General features: G+C 35.3%; 1 protein-coding gene across 1 annotated transcript in view; it reads right to left on the reverse strand.

Annotated features, from left to right (window-relative positions):
- HERC2 (E3 ubiquitin-protein ligase HERC2) overlaps positions 1–19,057 on the reverse strand; it is a 645,607-nt gene that overhangs the window by 437,086 nt on the left and 189,464 nt on the right. Inside the window, exons 27-28 of the mRNA XM_089238586.1 lie at positions 8,164–8,392; positions 4,089–4,242 (exon numbers count right to left, since the gene is read on the reverse strand). Of these exons, the coding sequence (XP_089094712.1) occupies positions 4,089–4,242; positions 8,164–8,392 (383 nt within the window). The remainder of the gene's footprint in view (positions 1–4,088; positions 4,243–8,163; positions 8,393–19,057) is intronic.

Below are 19,057 nucleotides of genomic sequence, written 5' to 3' on the forward strand. Positions count from 1 at the left end.
TGACTATAACAAGAAAAGAGAGCTTTAAGCCACACCTTTGCAGGCTAGAATATCGTCAAACTGTAACTCCTTTGTTGCTTCATAGATGGTAGCACAAGTTCAAATATTTTGGGCTTCTTCTTGGCTACTTTTGAAGAGGATTTTGGCTGGAAAATTTTTAAGAACCTGGCAACTCTGCTCCTCACACCAATAACTATAACTGTTAACTTTGAACACAAGCCCCTATGTACTTGTTTCTTATGCATCTATTTTTCTATTTTATATTTTTTATATATTCTTTGACTGCCACTTGGCTAATGCATATATTTTGACAAAAAAAACTGCTTTTTGCTTCAATTTTTAAATTCATAAGTAATTTAGCAGAACGTCTGGGGATCGAGCATCCTTTTGGGCTGTAAATGCCATGACATGCTCTCAGAAATGTTCTGTGTTAACCAGGGTGCTCCCCGATGAGAGCCCTAGACATTGGTTATAACTTTTTTCATTTTTGAATTCTTCTATATTTTCATTGTTCATTTTTTGGCTTTCCAGTTCACACATAATTTGTTTTCTTTTTTCATATATTTATATAAATTTTTTTTTTTTTCAATGTTTTTCACTACACTGCATATTACAGCTGCCTATAGCGCTGGTATTGGTTAGTTTCGACAAATTTTAAATTTTCATAATGTTCATTTTGTAAATTTTTTCTTTATATATATACACACACATATACCACTTACTTTTTTTTGCACCATGACATCGTGAAAAATGTCTGTTTGTTTCAGCTGTGATTAAATTATCCCAATATTTCACATTGATGTCATTATTTATATTGTATTCTATGAAAACTAGGTTCTGTGATGAGCTACTAGGGGATCACTGGTATAGTGAATTTATGCGACGCCATCTAAAGTTGGCCTGAACACCAACAGAATTGTAGAAAAACTGCTAGAGACCCTGAAGTGCTTGTTTTGAATTACCAAAAAATTTTGGGGTAATTGGAAAAAGCAGGGGTAATTGAAAACAGGCTTAGGTAGCTTTAAATCAACTTACTAACTTTGGTCACCTAATAGTAGAAATTTCTAAACAAGTGCAGAATAAGTTTAATCCTTAAAAAGAAGAAAATTTTGATTTCCAGCAGATTAGTTACTTGTTATGTTTGAACTAACCGAAAACTGTTTCCAATTACCCTGCCCGACCCTATTGAATAGTTTACAAAGATTCAAATGACAACATTGACTAAAACATTTAAGTAAAACAAAATAGATTAAAAAATTAAAATAGATGTGCATTTATTAACATATTCAGCCAAAATTAAGGTATTTTCAGGTGTCAAAGCTCCCTAGACAGACAAAAAAAAAAAAAAAAAACCAACTGGAATGGGCTGTCTATGTACCTCTCTGTAATAGAGGGGAAAGAACCAACCAAACTTTTGTCAAACAGAAAAGATTGAAATTAATTAGATGGATACCAAACGATTAAGAATCAACCAATATTCCCAGCTTAAAATGATATTCTAGTGCAATGTTGTTTTTAAGACAGAAATTCAGTAAAACAACAGTAAAAAGCAATTTTGTGTTTCAATCAAATTGCAAAAGTTGAAAGACAAAAACAGTAGAGTACGCAGGATTTTCTCAGATGGTGTGACGATTTTCTCACATTTTTTACTTTATAAAAAAACTATGGCTCAGGTAGGTCTCCCCCCTTCCCGCCATGTATGCCGGTGCACACAAAAATCAAAATAGTGGTCCATATTAGAAAGGCTATCTGAAATGTGGAGAACAGGAAACTCTGAACACTGAAACATTTCAGCAGAAGATTCATTTTAAAAATTCAGTGTGAATTAAAAGAATGAAAAGTTATTTATTTTATGAGAGCATAAAGGATTAGGATGACATGCAAATGTCAAAGAAATATAGATTCATCGAATGGATGCTAAGAGGCACCACTTACTACACATACTTTTTGTATATATGCAACATATTAAAATCAGTTTCGTTCATAAATTTTTTAATTTTGGCAGATGCTGTTTTCTAAATATTTTTTACAGCAATAAACATTCATCATTTAAATGGCTGAAGCAACATAAAATGACTGATAATTGGTGATTCTCCCATAGGAGATTCTTTCGCGATGAATATATTTCAGGGGTAGGCGATTTTCTGCTACTGAACTACAATTTTTTTCAGTGGTTTGATTATTTAGTCAGTGGTCACGTACTACCAATGATTTCGAACGCTGAAATATTAACAGTCACAAAAACATTAATTATTTTACAGAAGCAGAAACAATACACGAAGCATCCGTCGACACTTAATCATAAACATACAACAACTATTCTTTCACTTCATCCTGTTGTGAGACCACGCATATCGATTGGCTCAAATAATCAGTACAACCATTTTAATGCCAAGTGCTGGGAAAACTCTGCCACAGCTTTGCTTAATTATTCCATACCATTAGATATAAATTTTTTTATCCATTCACTCAAATGAATTTCATTTGATTGACCCTCATATATATATATACTTTATTTCAGGGGTCTGTCCAGACTTTTTGCACAGGGTCCTGTTTTTGTGAAAATGTACCTTATTTTTGTGAAAATGTACCTTATTTTTGTGAAAACGTTCAAAATAGCAGTGAAAGTAATACTAATTAAACAGCAACCTCATTTTCCTATTTCATTTCATTTTTATTATCATTTTCCTAGTTTTTGATGCACTCACAGCTTGTTTGTGTTTCTGGCTATATATATGCTTGTTGACACATCGTGTTGGGTGATCACCAAATTGCACCCCTTGGTCAATCCAGGGTCCCTTATCAAAAAATGTAGAACATATTTTGCAAAGAAAGCCAGATGCAGAAATGCTGTAACATAGCCAACTGTGAAGCTTCTCAAAACGTGCGATGTTCAACAAATTCGGTACTTTTGGACCCATTTTTCTAGCTTCTGTAGATGAAATTTTCTTTAAATCCGGCTCTACCGACGAATTCGTAGCATCTTTCAGTGCTTCCGATAAATCAGCAATGCCTTCCACCGCTTCCGACGAATCGGCAATGTCTTTCGAAGAATCCGAAATGTCTTTCAGCGCTTCTGATAAATCGGTAATGTCTTTAGGCGCCTCCGATAAATCGGTAATGTATCGCGCCGTTTCCAAGGTTTTGACAGCGTGGTTCGAAACCGATGAAGGAAACAATGTTTCAGTAATTTTTTCCGGGTTAGCACAATTGGAATTATCTGTATCTGACGTCTTTTTGGTGACGTTTTCAGATCCTCGTTTAAAAAACGATGTTATGGAGCTGCATCCCCGAACGTAAGTTGGCCGTATTTTTTTAATGTAGTAATCACTATTCCTTGAATTTCCACCTGTTGGTGGTCGACCACGCTTCATATTAAATTTTCAAAAATGGAAGCGCAATACAGGAAAAAAAACGTGCACAAAAAATCCAATTCTGCAATAAGCATCAACTACACCGATTTTACGACTAACAAGAGGTTGTGATTCAAAGACCATTTGAGGAGAAGTGCAGGGCTAAAGCGTTTGTATAATGGCATAGGTTGTGCGATAAAATATCGGACGCGGTCAATCCGTGGTCAACCAGCGGGATGTCGTAACAAGACTAGAAACAAGGAAAGCCCTCTCAAGGTCACGCTCTTTCTCCGATCGCCTTTTCAAGGTCATGTTTTCCGGTATCCAACCAACAACTTCTATAGATAAGATTACTCATCTATGGGGGAGGGGGTGGTGGTGTTGGGCCAACAATGCATGCTTAAAAAAAAGGATCAATGGCTTTCTATTACGACTAGGGTCATAACTGATAAGAATTTTGTCGCACAGCAGTCGCAAAAGTTCGTTTTTTACGACGTAATTTTCATGAAGGGTTCGTTTTCTGGAATTTTGTGATGGATCCGTTTATTATCCTCCAAATTTTGTGAAACATCCTTTTTTTAGCCCCGGAATTTTGTGAAGGGTCCGTTTTTTAGCCCCGGAATTTTGTGACGGGTCCGTTTCTTAGCCTCGGAATTTTGTGAAGGGTCCGTTTTCCGGACCCAAATTCCGGCTGGACAGACCCCTGTATTTAGTACCCAAAATTAAAAGACTTACTTTAATAAGCGTGCATTTTGCTTGGTGAATGAAATGCAGAGCAAGTTTTAATTTTTTTGGTATAGAAGCTTCTTCAATAGCATTATAGTTTCCAGCAAGGGTCATGCACAAATCAGACATATCTAAGTTTTTCACCAGTACAGCTAATAAAATTCTGAAAAAAGAAACAGAAAACACACACATTAGTATAAAATAGAATTACCATTATATTATCACAATAATATAATTTGACAATCATTCACATAAAACTACAGTATTCATTTCTTTCATATTATGAAAGAAATGAATAATATAATAATAATGAATATAATAATAATAATTATTATATTATGAAATATAATGAAATCTGCAAGGATATATTGCTATTTGTCAAAAGAATATTCATGTAACAACATAATTCATAAAATATTATCAATATTATACAACACGGATTGACAAACAGCAGGTGCCAGGTCACCTTGACTTAAAAATTGGTATTGACACATAAAATTTTCTGTCTGATTACAAAATCTATATCTGAAGACAACACAATTTTTTTTGGAAATTATGCAATCATATTTTATGTATATGGAACGGGTACAAGAAAAGTCGAACAAAAATATGGCCAGCTACTAAAAAATTTTGCCTGTGCCTAATTTTTCCCCCCGATTTTTTAAGCCCTGTTATACAAACATAGCTAAATAACTCACCATTTAAAAAAATTCTCGAAACAAGTGTTTTGGAGTTGGAAGAAAAAAAATTCTTCTTACCCATGATTATGAGAAATAAAGTTATAATAAAACTTCAACAACAGACTGAACATGAGACTGACTTTTGATATCTTAGTAGCTCAAATAAAGATTATTAATAGGAAAAAAATGTAGGTGAGATGCAGATACTATGAAGCAGAAAAACAAATGTTACATTTGAAATTCATAGACTTCCTTTCTGGATAACATTGTTTGGTTAGGTTTTCAGTTTCTTCATTGTTAATAACAACATATATTTACATGTTTATTGTGCTCACAAAAATGGCAAAATTTGTAGTTTAATTGAGTAGCGAACTAAAAATGGTTTCAAGAATGCTTGTACAGTACAGCAAAAGATATATATTCTTTGATGAAATTAAAAACAGCTCATTAATTTTACTCAGGATGAGAAATCTAGAACACATAAGGTGAAGGTTTTATAGAAAATAAACACTTTAAAGAAAAAAAAATTTTCATGCCTCAAAAGTATAGGCACAGAATCAGATTTGTGTATATTTCAATATGCCATGTAGATTTATGTCACAAAGGGACATTTCTCATTGTTGCTACATGAAATTTGAGTGTTTCTGTGAGTCAAGCCATGCCGAAATCTACTCAGTTCTGGGATGAAGAAGTATTGAAGACATGGGTTCTGAAATACAAATACAAGTGCCACAACAGGCAAATTGCGCAATGAAGTGGCTGAAAAAAATTTCCCATAAATATGTGGATGTCAGAATAACCAAAATATCCAATATAAAATGTCTATATATAAAGGTATATATAAGGTTTTTTTATACTAAATCACCAAAAAAATCTAATAATACATAATGCAATGGCCCATAAAAAAAATTATGGTCATCTTAAGTAAGTATGGATAGCTTCTAAATTTATCCTACTATGTCTATCATACTTCTTTTTAAACGTATCGATTGTGTTAGCATTCACAACTTCACAACCCCCGGAGGTCAACTATTCCATTTATTGACAACCCTATTCAAGAGAAACTCTTTGCGAAACTACAACCTGGAGTTGTTTCTCACCAATCGATACTGGTGTTCCATATTGAAGCAGTCAATTGACAGTGTATCAATACACTCAAGTGTAAAATTAAGAGGATTAACACATTATATTTAATTTCTGAAAAACTAATGGACAGATACAGTGAAATTTGATATGAATACACAGTTATAACAGAGAAAGAGATTTACCATACAAAAGTCATAACACGCACGCATGATTGTCAGTAAAGCTCATCATTGCAGGAATGTCCAAAATCTATGTCATGAGATCAAACTGAAAATGAGTCTAATATGGGGTATGGTCCCCTCTTACAGTCAGAAAGGTCGCACAGCGCAATGACATACTGGACACAAGAGGCAGTGGAGGAGTCTCTGAGGCAATCGGTCTCACTCCAGCAGCAATGCATTTTTCAGGTTCTCAAAAGCGGTTAGCGAGATGCAATTGCCCTCCGAATAGCACCTCAGACATATTCTATAGAGACAGATAATTGTTGATCAGGTGAGCCCGATGTGGATGAGCATTGTCGTCCATGAAGAGCAATTGAAGGCCAACTCTGCCCCTGTAAAGTTGAACATAGGGCTCTAAGATCTCCTCTCTATACCTCCTAGCAGTCAGAGACCCTCTGCCAAACACATGGAGGGGTGTGCGGTCATCCAACATGATGCTTGTCCAGACCATGACACCTTTACCACAGTAGTGGTCCATTTCCTTGATGTGAGAGGGATGGTATTGGATCCCAGGTCTTCCCAGATGAGGGTACATCATGAATCAGTATCCAGACTGAATCTTGACTCATCTGTGAAGAGCACGGTGCTCCACTAAAGTCTGGTCCAAAGCTGATGATGTACAAACCATGGTAAATGTGCTCTCTTGTGTGCTGCAGTGAGCGGGATGCAAACAGGGGGTTGCATAAAGCCCTCTCTCATGAAGCCTTAGGGCTACAGTAAACTGTGAAACTCGAATTTCAGTGGTAGCATGCAGCTCACATGAGAGCTGTGATGCTGTAGCAGTCCTATGGCGGTACGCTGAAAGTGCCAAATAACAATCCTCATAGGTCATCGTGGCTCTTTGATGACCTTGTTCAGGTCTTCTTAAGATGGATCCAGTGTCCTGAATCTGTTTCAATAAATTGTAGATGACACTGGGCATTACATCGAGCTCTGTACCCACCTGCAGTTGTGATAGTCCTGTCACCAATCTACCGACAATTCTCAATCTCACTTTATCATCCACACTTTTGTGGCTATTCTCTCATTTTACATGATAGCTTATAAAATTTACCCAACTCTTGTGAAACACAGAGCAAATGTCACCAAGGAGTACACGAATCACAGAAAATGCCTCATTTGCTTATCATCCCCTTCTCTCCATGGTCATAGCTCCACCCACACACACATATACGCTTACATAGTCGACACTGAATATTTGCATACTTGTTCGGTACTATTATTAGTACCTTTGGCTCAGTACTTTTTGTGAAAATAGACCCCTAAGGGTGGCTCTGGTTTTGATAATTAAATACAAAACTACATAATTTTAAAGATTGAATACTCTTTAGTTAGTAAAAAGTACATAATAAACACTCAGTGTTACATACCTTTCACATTTTCAAGGTTTGTAATAGCTATATAAGATAATAAATACATAGGAAATCTGATGGAATTAAAAGTCTTGTTTGTTTTATCCAGAGTTTCACTGTAATTAGAGTTCTTTACAGTTTGTTTTGGCTTACTCTTTATTTTTATTCCTGAAGAATAAACTCTGTCAACAAAAACATGTGATATGAATCAATGTAAATAAATTTGCAAAGAGTTTATAGCTGCTGGTATAAATTTAAGAATACCGTAATTTCTTGCTTATAATCCACAGATGCAAATTCAGTTACTTTACAAACAATATCATTGTTAGTGACATATAAACTGCAAATGAAATTTCATCAATTAATAATGAAATCTTAAAGGTTGGATGGGGTTTTTATTATGTTTTTAACAAAAAATATTGATTATTCTATACTCTCCTCTCCATACATCTAGAAATATTTTTATAAAATTCTAATATCTATAAGTTTTTTAATCTTCGAAAAATTTTGAAATTTTTATGCATTTCTATTAAAACAGGAGAAAATCCACAGCAGTACGCATTCCATTTATTCCGTACTAAGAAATTCTGTTATTTTATACATACGAAAATATGATGAGTTATTGTTCATAAAAAACATGAAATAAATTTTTACTTTTACTTATCACTATTGATCATAAATATAAAATGAAAGAAGCATTTCTGTCATCCATTTAAAAACTATAATTATGCTTTCAACTTTTTACCTTCCAACTTCTTCTACTGGATGATCCATAGGAAATGATAAAGGAGTCAGATTTTGCTTTGTTAAGAATAGGCAAACCAAATCTAGAAAACGATGAGCCATGATGTCTCTAGTTTGATTTCCAGCAAGTGAATTCAAAAAATTATCACTTCTCTTCGTAAAAAAATATTTTTCTTCTACAACTGCCAATGACTTCAAAAATAATGATGGTGGTTCTGTAGATAATAGGCCTTTATACAAAAGAAATAAAAATAATAAATAATAATTTATAATCAAGTTTTATTATCAAAATTGTTTATTTTGATATTTACTATTTAATACTTAAAACAATGAATAAAACGATTATTGAAAATGTAAAACTTTTATTCAGAATCTTGACATTATTTTGCATTTGAATGAAAATTTGATTTTTGGCTATCTTTTAGCATTTTTTTTATTATTTGTACTCTTATTGTGCAATTGAATTATTAAAATTGAGCATTTAAAATCAATGTCAAGGTAGAAGTCAATTTTAAGAAATGTCTTAAAATTGACACATTTATTTTCTTCCATTGCATATGCACTCAATTAGTGGGATTGAATGTCACCAAAATAACATCACAAGATTCAAGAAATATCTTGAAGTAAAAATTTCACTATTATAGCAAATACAATTCTGAGGGGGAAAAAATGAATCTAGTAAGAAAGGTACAAGAGCTAATGATACAGTAAAACCTCTTTCAAGTCTCATTTTTTTAGTGCAGAATAAAAATTACTAGCAAAAAAAAAACATATTTCAACTATTCATTTATCACCCCTTCTGAACCATCAACCTCACATATGCTCAGTGACATTACTTTCATGATTTATCCTATTGGGTTAGCATCAATGTCCAGACATAATAAATCTTTGTTTGAAAGAATTTCTTTTCTTTACATCAATGGTTTCTATTTTGTATGAATGATGAATAAAATAAAATACTACAATATATTTAAAATAAGTGGATAAGATTCAAAGAAAGATACTGTAAAAGAAGTGTGAGTGAAGAGAGGCAGTGACTGACCAGAATAGAATTGATGTACTTGAAAACGTTCAACAAAAAATTCAGAATTCTCAGCCATGTACACAGTGAGAAAGAGGGACATGAGTATTTAAAATTTGAAAAATCATGTGTGACAGTTTAGTTTATTAATGATGTACATCCTAGAGCCACAAGAGTGTTATTTTTTGCTTGGGGACACATGCATATTTCCAGAATCATTGTCAAAAATGTCTACTTCATTAACTGTAATATCAGTACTTCTTAGTCATACCCATATGCTAAGGAAAAGTGTGGCAGTCACCGGGGAGAGGATGGTTGGTTTATACTATCATAAGCATTTCAATGTGACCAGCTCATTATTATTGAACTCCATTACCAAGTGAAAAAATTGATGCCATTGAATATAGTAGGAAGGAATAATACAGGATTAATGTTTTTGCAAATAAATTCAATGTCAGAAAGGCAAATATGTGCTGCACTTTAGACAAAAAAAATAATAATGAGAAGAATGGTCAGAAATGGGAATATAGCAGGAAAAAATTAATTTCTTAACACTCCTGCGTCTAACATGGTTAATTAACTCACCAACCATCCACTGATATATATTAAAGATACATATACACAGTGCATAAAAAAATTTCATTGTTCAGGAAACAGATTACAGATTATAATTTTAAATTTTTTGTGATCATTCCCATTTAAAAGATGACAGAAGCCTGCAACTTAAATTTTTATTTAAAAATTTGGATTCTTGTCACAAATGTATGGTGTTTAAAACTAAATATGATGTCCAAGGAAAAAAGTACTTATAAAAAATGATATTTGAGGTGTAGTACAAAATAGTCAAGTAATAGGGAACAGACAGAGGGGGTGGGGGATTCAAAATGACAAACGCTAACTTAAATTGATAAAAAACAAGATTTAATGAGTCAAAGACAATAAAAAATAAAAATTTGATTGTTTTTATAATTGGTGGTTGTATAAGTAGTGTCATACACCATTTACAAAAGTCAAAGGTGCAATCTTCCTTCTTTGCCCCAGAACAGTTAAGGTGGGACCCAGAGAACTCTCCTATTCTAGCTTCCAAAACTTTCTGCCCGGAAGAGATATTCTAGCCCATAGTTTCCCAAACTTTTTGTTCTAACGCCCCCTTCATCAGAAATTTTATTCTTTTATCACTTCCCAACTCAAGTGAACCCATAGGGTCCTATGTTAAGTCTGTAGCTTCTATAACCCCCTCCCCCACGGACCATTCCATCTCCCACCAGGGGGGGAAACACTGTTTTAGCCCAACTTACATGATACTTATAGTATTCTATATGACTTGACGTGTGTGTATGTGTCATTTTTGAAAAAATAGCATTTCATCTAACTCAGTGATTACAAACAGTGGACCCAGACCCTTCAGAGAAGCAATCTGATTTTTGAGGGAGACAATTTGAGACCGAGTTTTATATTAAGGCTTGGACCTTTTGAGAACATCCTCCCTTCTATATCAGTACCAATTTTTTAAACAATGTCTTGGTCACATCTTTCTCAGTACTTGAACTGTTCTTTTATTTATCGCTTAAAGTGTGTCCTTTGGAAGATTCAGATCAGGAGTTCTCAGTCTTTTTTAGTTGTGACCTAAAGCCAACATGCTCTACTTTGCGACCATGGATCTATGTGGTTTTAGAAAATGAGGCCACTGGTCAAATGAGTGCGTTTATAACAGTACTGTAAGCTAATTTGAGTGAACCCATCTTCAAAGCCTTTGTGATCCAAGTATGAGTCGCAACCCATAGATTACGAACTCTTACTTCAAACCAAGAAAATGGCCTTTAACAACACAAATAAGAATCACTTTTGGAACAATAAGAAGTACAAGTTAAAAGGGCCATAACTGGAGGGAGGGAACAAAACCCGAGGTGGCAATCTTGATGGAGTGGCAAAAATTAAGGATAAAAAGCAAATTTTACAGTGAATGGGGAAGGGGTCATCCCTTTCATAAAATTCCTACTTAGTCTCGACAGGGAGACACCAGGTTTTTAGAGATCCTTTGGTGGGGCATAGCCTAAAAAATATTGGGAACTACTGATCTAACCAAAGAAAATCACCAGCTAAAAAATGAGTGCAGCATTTCTGGAAAGTGCATTACAGTGAAATGCTACTCTTGGGATGTACATTGTGCTTATTTTTAAATTACAGAGCACTCTTCTAATAATCAATAAACAGTTTCTAAAACTTGCCATAGTAAATTTCTGGAATTGGAAAATCCAGCTGTGAATTCCGAAACAGACACAACATGCATATGTCCCATTTCAATGTACACACACAGACATACGGCCAAAATATATTCATAGATCACATTCTATAGTTACGTCAATGTCTATAGTCAAATTACATTATTTTGAAACCAGGAAACTTGGAAAATTTGGGTTATCATCGCACTAAGATAGCAAGAGGTTTTGGTTAGCTAATCTATTATGGTTCATATTCGGAGTCACTTGCCGCTTCCATTTGTTGTATTGTTTCCACCTCCGCCTCACTCCAGGCTAGATATTTTGCTGTAGCCTCTTCCATTATTTTAATCATAAACTGTCTTGTGGTGTTGTTTTTCAGTAATGCTGGTAGTTTTACTGTCTTGTTCTCCCAATTTATTTCATTTCTCATACTCATCCAGTATTCGCCCCTATATATCAGTTGGTGTAAATCATATTCGGTTGACCAACAGAAAACACATATTAGGGGTTTTCTGAAATATTTGTTTTGATGCTAGAAAGTGATCTGTGTCCTGTTAGTATTAGGTTCAAGAAGAAGTTCCCGTCTACTCTTTTAACATCTACCGTCGGGAATATACAATAGACTCTAGGCAACTCGACACCCCAAAAGTATCAACAAACACGTCGACTTAGCGGGGTTTCACTCTAAATTTTTGTCCGATCGTTTTTATGTACGCGTAATTGCATACATTCTAACAATTGTATTAAATACAATGCTAATTCTCATTAATTTTAATTCCGGGTTGTTTCAAAATAGAATCAAAACATATAAAAAATTTTTCCTCATGAAAAATAATCAAGTACACTTCCTTGTTTTTCTTTCCGAAGACAAAAGAAAAAATTTTCTACACTATTCAGTTTATACCGCCGTTGTTCGGCTTTTTCCTGACTGTGTAGGAAGTGACGCATCATATCTAGAATTTTTAGTGCATCATGGAGGATGGTGCAGATAATTTTTCATCTGAACTTTCTGAGAGAGAGAGAGATTCTGTTTCTTCGAAACATGAAGCACTTGCTTTTTTTGGGTGATTGATTCTAGAATACTCTCTATCGTCTTCTAAAAGTCCTGAAGTTACAAGATCAGAGTCAATACTCACAAAATTATCGTCGATACAATCACCCATGGTGCTATTTATGCTTTTTTCACACTTAATCTGGGAGGAATGTTCGGAGAAATAATCGTTTTCCAAAGACTCAGAACAAAAACCAACATGACGGAAGCAGTTTCGAATCGTGGCACTCGTAACTGAGTTCCATGCAAAATCAATCATTTCAACTGCATCTAAAACAGAAATTTTTGCGTCCCTTCCAACATCCACAAATTCACAAATTTTTTGTCTGTAATTTTCTGTAGAAAGTTTTCATACTTAGGATAATTCCTAATTTCCTTGATTGAGATTTTTGCGAAATCTTTTGCTTTCTCTTGAATTATTGGTCCTGATAATGGGATTGATTGAGATTGAGGGATTTGAACCACAAAAGAGTTGCTGCCTCTACATCGCTAAAGTGTCAATGCTAAAAAAAAATTTCCCTCATTTTTAGCAAATGTTGAAATGTGCAACTCCATATGTGCAATGGTTCCGTGCAACTCCATATTCTTCAGCGAGTTCCCTCTGAGATTTTCCCGATTCTAGTTTTTTGAAAATTTCAACTTTTGATTTTAAAGTTGAAGTAAGAAGTTCACGTGGAAGTTCCTCCAAAAACATTCTCCGCAACAGACAATATCAAAACTCACAATAGATAAGATTTTTGTCCCTGTTGAATGTTGAAATTTCAACATCCAATAGGGATCACACCACACTTTAGGGATCATCCACACTTCTTTTGACCCTGAAAAGAATGAAAGATCTGTCCTTTTAAACCTGAAACGCCACTAAAATGATAGGCTGGCCAAGAGGCTTCTAACATTCATTCTTCACATGCATGCCCCCCCCCCAACCCATAGCGCAAAAAAAGAACCCATCATATAGAACAAAGAAACAAAGGATTATCTAAGTACCCATGGACAAACGTCAAAAAATTCTTAGAATGGTAAAACACGGGCAATTGTAAAAATCAGTCGTAGTAAAGGGACAAAAGTCGTAGTCGACTTAAGCAGAGTTAAGCCAAACAAGTGTCGAGTTAAAGAGGTTTCCCTACATTGAAATTAATATTGTGTCAACCAAGGGAATAATAGATGTTGAGTTATCCGGATAGTTGAGTTATCCACGTGTCGAGTTACCGAGAGTCTACTGTACTATAAGTTTTTCTTCCTTTTGAAGACAATGTCCATTCCTCCTGCCATCTCTGCAGCATCTCTTACACAGTTTCTTTATGTACCCTCTATCGAATGGATGGTTGTAGTTCATATCGTTCCTTTTCTTAGCCTCCTTAGCATAGAAGTCTGCCTTTTCATTTCCTTCTATTCCCGCATGTGCACGAACCCATACAAGTTTGATGTCTGTATCTCTAAGTCAATTCTGTATATTCTCAACTTCTGTATTTTTTGTTTTTATTCTTTTTATTGCATCCAGTGAGGACCTTGAGTCACTTGCGATGTATGAATTCACTATTTTTCTACCTTTAATAAATTGAATGGCCTTCTCAACTGCATACATTTCAGCTTTATACACCGTGCATATATTATTCAATCTATATATATTTCCACTTCCTTCTCAATTCCATTCTGGAAGTAGACAAAAGCGCACCAGTTCTTCCGTCCATTTTAGATCCATCAGTATAGATAATATTTTCATATTCGTTATTACCATGGAAATTCCAGTTGTGGAAACTCAATTTCCAAGGCTCGATCAGTGCGTATTTATCATTTACCACTTCATCTGAACCAATTGTCATGCTGTCGAAATCGGTCAACTTCCTTTTTTTCATTAGTCAAAAATATTTCTGATTGTATTTAAGTTTAATATACCAGGGATGCCAATAACACGTCAAATATCAGGAATTTCGGAAAAGGACGCATACAAATTTTGTTCACAAGTCCTCCAGGATGCATCCTTCCTAGTTCTAGGAAGAAAAAAGTTAAAGAGAAAAACCTCAACTTTTTTCCCCTTTCTGTTTTTTTCATTTTACCGTCTATCATGATTGCGTGACCTTAAAAAGTGGTCAAAACTACTTTGCACACTTTACTGTATTGATATACTCACGGGTTGTTGAAGAATAATAAGATGAGGGATATCTAGTGCTTCCCTGAATGAGGGGCTGTATAGTTGTTAAATTTTGGAGTTTTTATTCCCCTGTGGATTTTCTCCCTTCAATTATATACCAGAAATTATGGTACTTTTGCTGCTATCTGCCGGCATTAAAAGACAGTGTCTATACGGCCTAAATTCGTCTTGGTCCAACAATACTGCGAATGAACGTTTTTTTTAATCCTCAAGTACCAAAATGCCCTTTCAAATTGTAAAACTTTCCCAAGATTGTGGGAAAAAACCAAATCAGTAAAAACTCTACCTTGGATATCCGTAGTTTTGTCATCTAGCTGCTATGTGGTAGTCACTGTTGCGCATCGCGAAAGTTACGGGTGTGTACGGTTTTTGGAGCGCCACAAAGATCTAATTCTTCACAGAAAGTTTGGGTCACTAACACTTGAAAACAATTTTAAATTAACAGATAGAAATTATTTTATTCCAAATTCTCTACAAAAATATTTGTAATTTTTGATCTTCCGGGGGGGGGGGGGAAGAAGAGGCCTCCTTCTAACCAACCCCCCACCCAAATTTTGCTTTTGGTTAAAAATCCGAGTTCGGAACATGTGATTTCGCAATGGTAATTGGCTAAAAATGTGATTTTATAAGGTTTCCCAAATTTTGAGTTGGCTGTTCCTTCGAAAAAACTTCTGGTTGCCACAGCAATCACACAGACCTACAACACAAATATATACACATTAAACTTCAAATACACGGATTACCATAGATGCAACTGGGAGGGGGAGGGACAGGCAGATCTTGACTAGAGGGAGCACTAAATTCACCCTTTATAACTGCTTCTTCGACATTACATGGGTGTGCCAAAATGTGTGCTTGCCCCATTTGAGAAAGTATCTAGTTGCAGCACTAGATAAATGGCACCACCTACTGAACACAAAACACGCAAAATGCTGGGCACAACACACATAAGCACACTTAAGTTTCTCCAACACAAATCTGACGTAACTCTCATATTCAGGTGTGAAAATATGTGGCATTTATATGGCAACGGATCAGAGTGGTGGGCCATCAGGGAGAGAAAATAAAATCATTTTACCAAGAAAATCAACGGTAATTCTTCTACCCAGAACATGGCCCACCGCTCAATCTCAACGAAGAAATATAAGCAGGTGATCAAAGACCTGGGGCATGCCGGAAGGAAATTCATAGAGATACCAATGAATTATTATAGGGGGGCATAATTTTTTTCAAGATAAATTTTTTTTGAGAAGGACCCACTTTCACTCAAAAAGGACCCAGATTTTTCGAATAACCTGCGTCCCAGGTATATTAGAGTACAGCAGCATCTCTGAAATACAATGGCTCTGAACCAGCTAGCGTCCACAGCGCCATGTTTGATGCAGTGTCATATGTGGGTGTTACAATGATGAGTGGCTTTCGTTGTATTTCAGCAATCTTGTCATTCTGTGTCTTCAAGTCCCTATACCAAACTTCGGAACCACAGATAACGTCGAGAGATATATTTTTCCTGATTTCTGGTCTCAGTCCCCAAGTAGCTTTTGCGTATCCATTGATCTTGTAGGAGATATTTTTTATATTTTCCTTGATGTTATTTAAGTGGACTATCCAAAATAACTTTCTATCTATTGTGACCCAGAGGTATTCAATTGTTTCACAGTATTTTATGTTTTGGTTTTGAAGTCTAATGGTTGGTCTCTTTGTTATGTCTTTCCCTCCTTTGCATACTGTATATCTGCATTTTCCGAAGCTGAACTGCAAACCATATTCTTCCACCCATGCTGCGTATTTCGCTGTTCTTTCATTGAAGTGTGAGACTGATGTGGCCTCGACCAAGATTAGAAAATCATCAGCAAATGCCTGATGTTTTGTGTGGCTTAGAGTCTCCGTTCGCAGTATTTCATCTACAGCCAACAGCCACAATAACGGTCCTAGTATTGAGCCTCACCTCTATTATAATGATGAAGCTTAGTGGTATTTTTACAGTACACAGTTCTTTCGTCCAGGTATTTGATAAGAATGTCTCTTATTCAGAGGGGTTATAAGAAGGCTTCAAAGGTTACATAGAGTGTTAGAATATAATGTTAATAGACAAACAATTGATTTATTTATTTGTTTTTGGTATCTGGCAACACATTATTAGTCAAGTATTTAGTTTCTGAGTTTTGGCATCAGTATAAAAAACATGGCTGCTCAAGTCTGAACAGCAACAGATGTTGTCTCTCACTTTAAGTGTTTCGATCTCTATTAAATATGTGTTTTTGCTAACACTTACATACATCATTAGTAAGAAGGATGTATCAAGACATCTGAAATAATAAGAGATTATGGGTCTCTTCATGCTGACTCTGCTATGTGTGTGAGTAAACAATGAGTTTATCCTAAGGCTAACGCCAGTCAAAAAGTTTACAAATGAAGTTCCTTTGCATTAAGTTTCTATGGTGAGGCAGATGTAGTGAATGAAAAAATGCAACTGCCAGAGAAGCCATTGGATGGATCATCAGAAACTATTGTAAGTCAATAAAGATTGACTTGAAGGAGTATAATAAAGCAAATAACTGTGCTATGATGGTTCCAACAAAGACACATAACAGAAAGTAATGAGATTTGACTGTGCTAGGGATGTATGGCTAGAGCTACACAAACTATTTGAATCCACATCTGAAAACCAATTGCAAAACATTTGTTTAGAGTTCTTCCCGTTTAAGTAATCAGCAAATGAGGATATGGCAGCAAACTTATCCAAATTGAAGAATCTGTGGTATGAGCTTAACAGAGGTTTAGAAAGTAAACAAGAAACCAAGCTTCCACATATGCCGCTGATATGCAAGATACTCGATGTTCTTCCTCAAAGTTATTGTGCCTTCAAATCAAGTTGGTTACTTTTGAGTGAAGAAAAAAGAACTGTTGATGATTTAATGACACAGCTATGTTCTCATGAGTGGGAATTACGGACAGACATCAATGAAAGTAAATCAGGTCACAAAGCACTAGTTGCAAGTTTCAAACAGAATACCCAGAATCATCAGAAAAGAGAAGAAAGCACATCTTCAAGTAAGAAATATAGTACGTGTAATTACTGTCATCTGAAAGAACATTGGGTCAAGAACTGCCGTAAATAGATTGCTGAAAGTAAACCACTGAAACCCAGTTCAAGTCATTTCAAAAGATATCAGACTAAGGGTGGTGGTACTGTTGCTGCTGTCAGTATGACTCTCTTTACTATAGATGATGTTTTCGCTGCAGAAGTGAATTGTGATGATTGGTATATAGATAATGGTGCATATAAACATGTTACAAAGAGTAGTAATTTCTTCATAGACTTTGAAAAAATTCAAATATCTGCACGGTATAACTGTGGCAAATGGAAAAGTACTACCAGCCGTAGAAAAAGGTACAATAAAAAAAATGGCCATGGTAAAGGGTAGAAAACAATTTAAAAATTTACAAGATGTCTGGTACGTTCCTGATATTAGCAAGAATCTGTTTTCAGTATTAGCAACACAAGACAGAAACCAGAACAGTGTATTTGAATCAACATCTAGAAAATGTTATCTGAAAATTAATGGTGAAGCAGTCCGTAGTGGATCACGAGATGTCAGTGGTGGTCATTCAGAGCTGAAATTAAAGTGCTGATATCAGAAACCCCAGTCGAAGTAAATATGTTGAGCCCCAAAGCAGAATGTTTAGCACTGTTCTGAGACGAGCCCTCAGCTGACTGGAAATGTTCTGCAGTAAAAATCCCCATACATGTAAGAGTGGGTTTTTTTTTTTTTGCACTTTTCTTAAAATTCTTCCACATTGTTCTGCAGTAGTGCTAATTGTTCTGCGACGTACGTCACAGATTTCGGCACATTCTGCTTTCGGGACGTTGAGCAAGTATCATTCTCAATTTCAGCTTTACCATGAAAGATGGGGACATCAAGATAAACAGCATGTGAAGCCATTAATGGAAAAAGAACTCAATATCAAGGTCAACATTGATAAACAGTTATGTGAAGCCTGTATCTGGCAAGGCTCATCGTTTGAAGTTTGACACTAGAGAGAAAGTCACAAAACCAGGAGAACTTATCTTTACAGATATATGTGGACCATTTGATGTATCGTGTAGAAAGTATCAATACTTTGCTGTTTTCAAGGACAAGTATACCAAGTTCCGCTATGTTTTCTTCCTAAAGCAGAAATCAGATGCTGCGAGTGCACTGGAAGACTTTTTAGCACATGCCGTATACTCCTGAACAAAATGTAAGTGGCGAATGAGAGGACAGAACTCTTGATGAGATGGCAAGAACTCTCAAATACTCCAACAAAGAAATGAGCTTCCCAGCTTTCCTATGGCCTGAGTTTATTGATACTTCAGCCTATATTCTGAACAGGAATTTGAAAATCTTTGGTTCATAATGTAAGTCTGAGCTATGGATGAAGAAGCCTCAAATAAGGCATATGTGT

The sequence above is a fragment of the Pholcus phalangioides genome, unplaced genomic scaffold, assembly GCF_987345545.1.
Source record: "Pholcus phalangioides strain wild (caught in Gottingen) unplaced genomic scaffold, Ppha-v1.0 ptg000011l_1, whole genome shotgun sequence".
In the NCBI taxonomy this organism is placed as follows: domain Eukaryota; kingdom Metazoa; phylum Arthropoda; class Arachnida; order Araneae; family Pholcidae; genus Pholcus; species Pholcus phalangioides.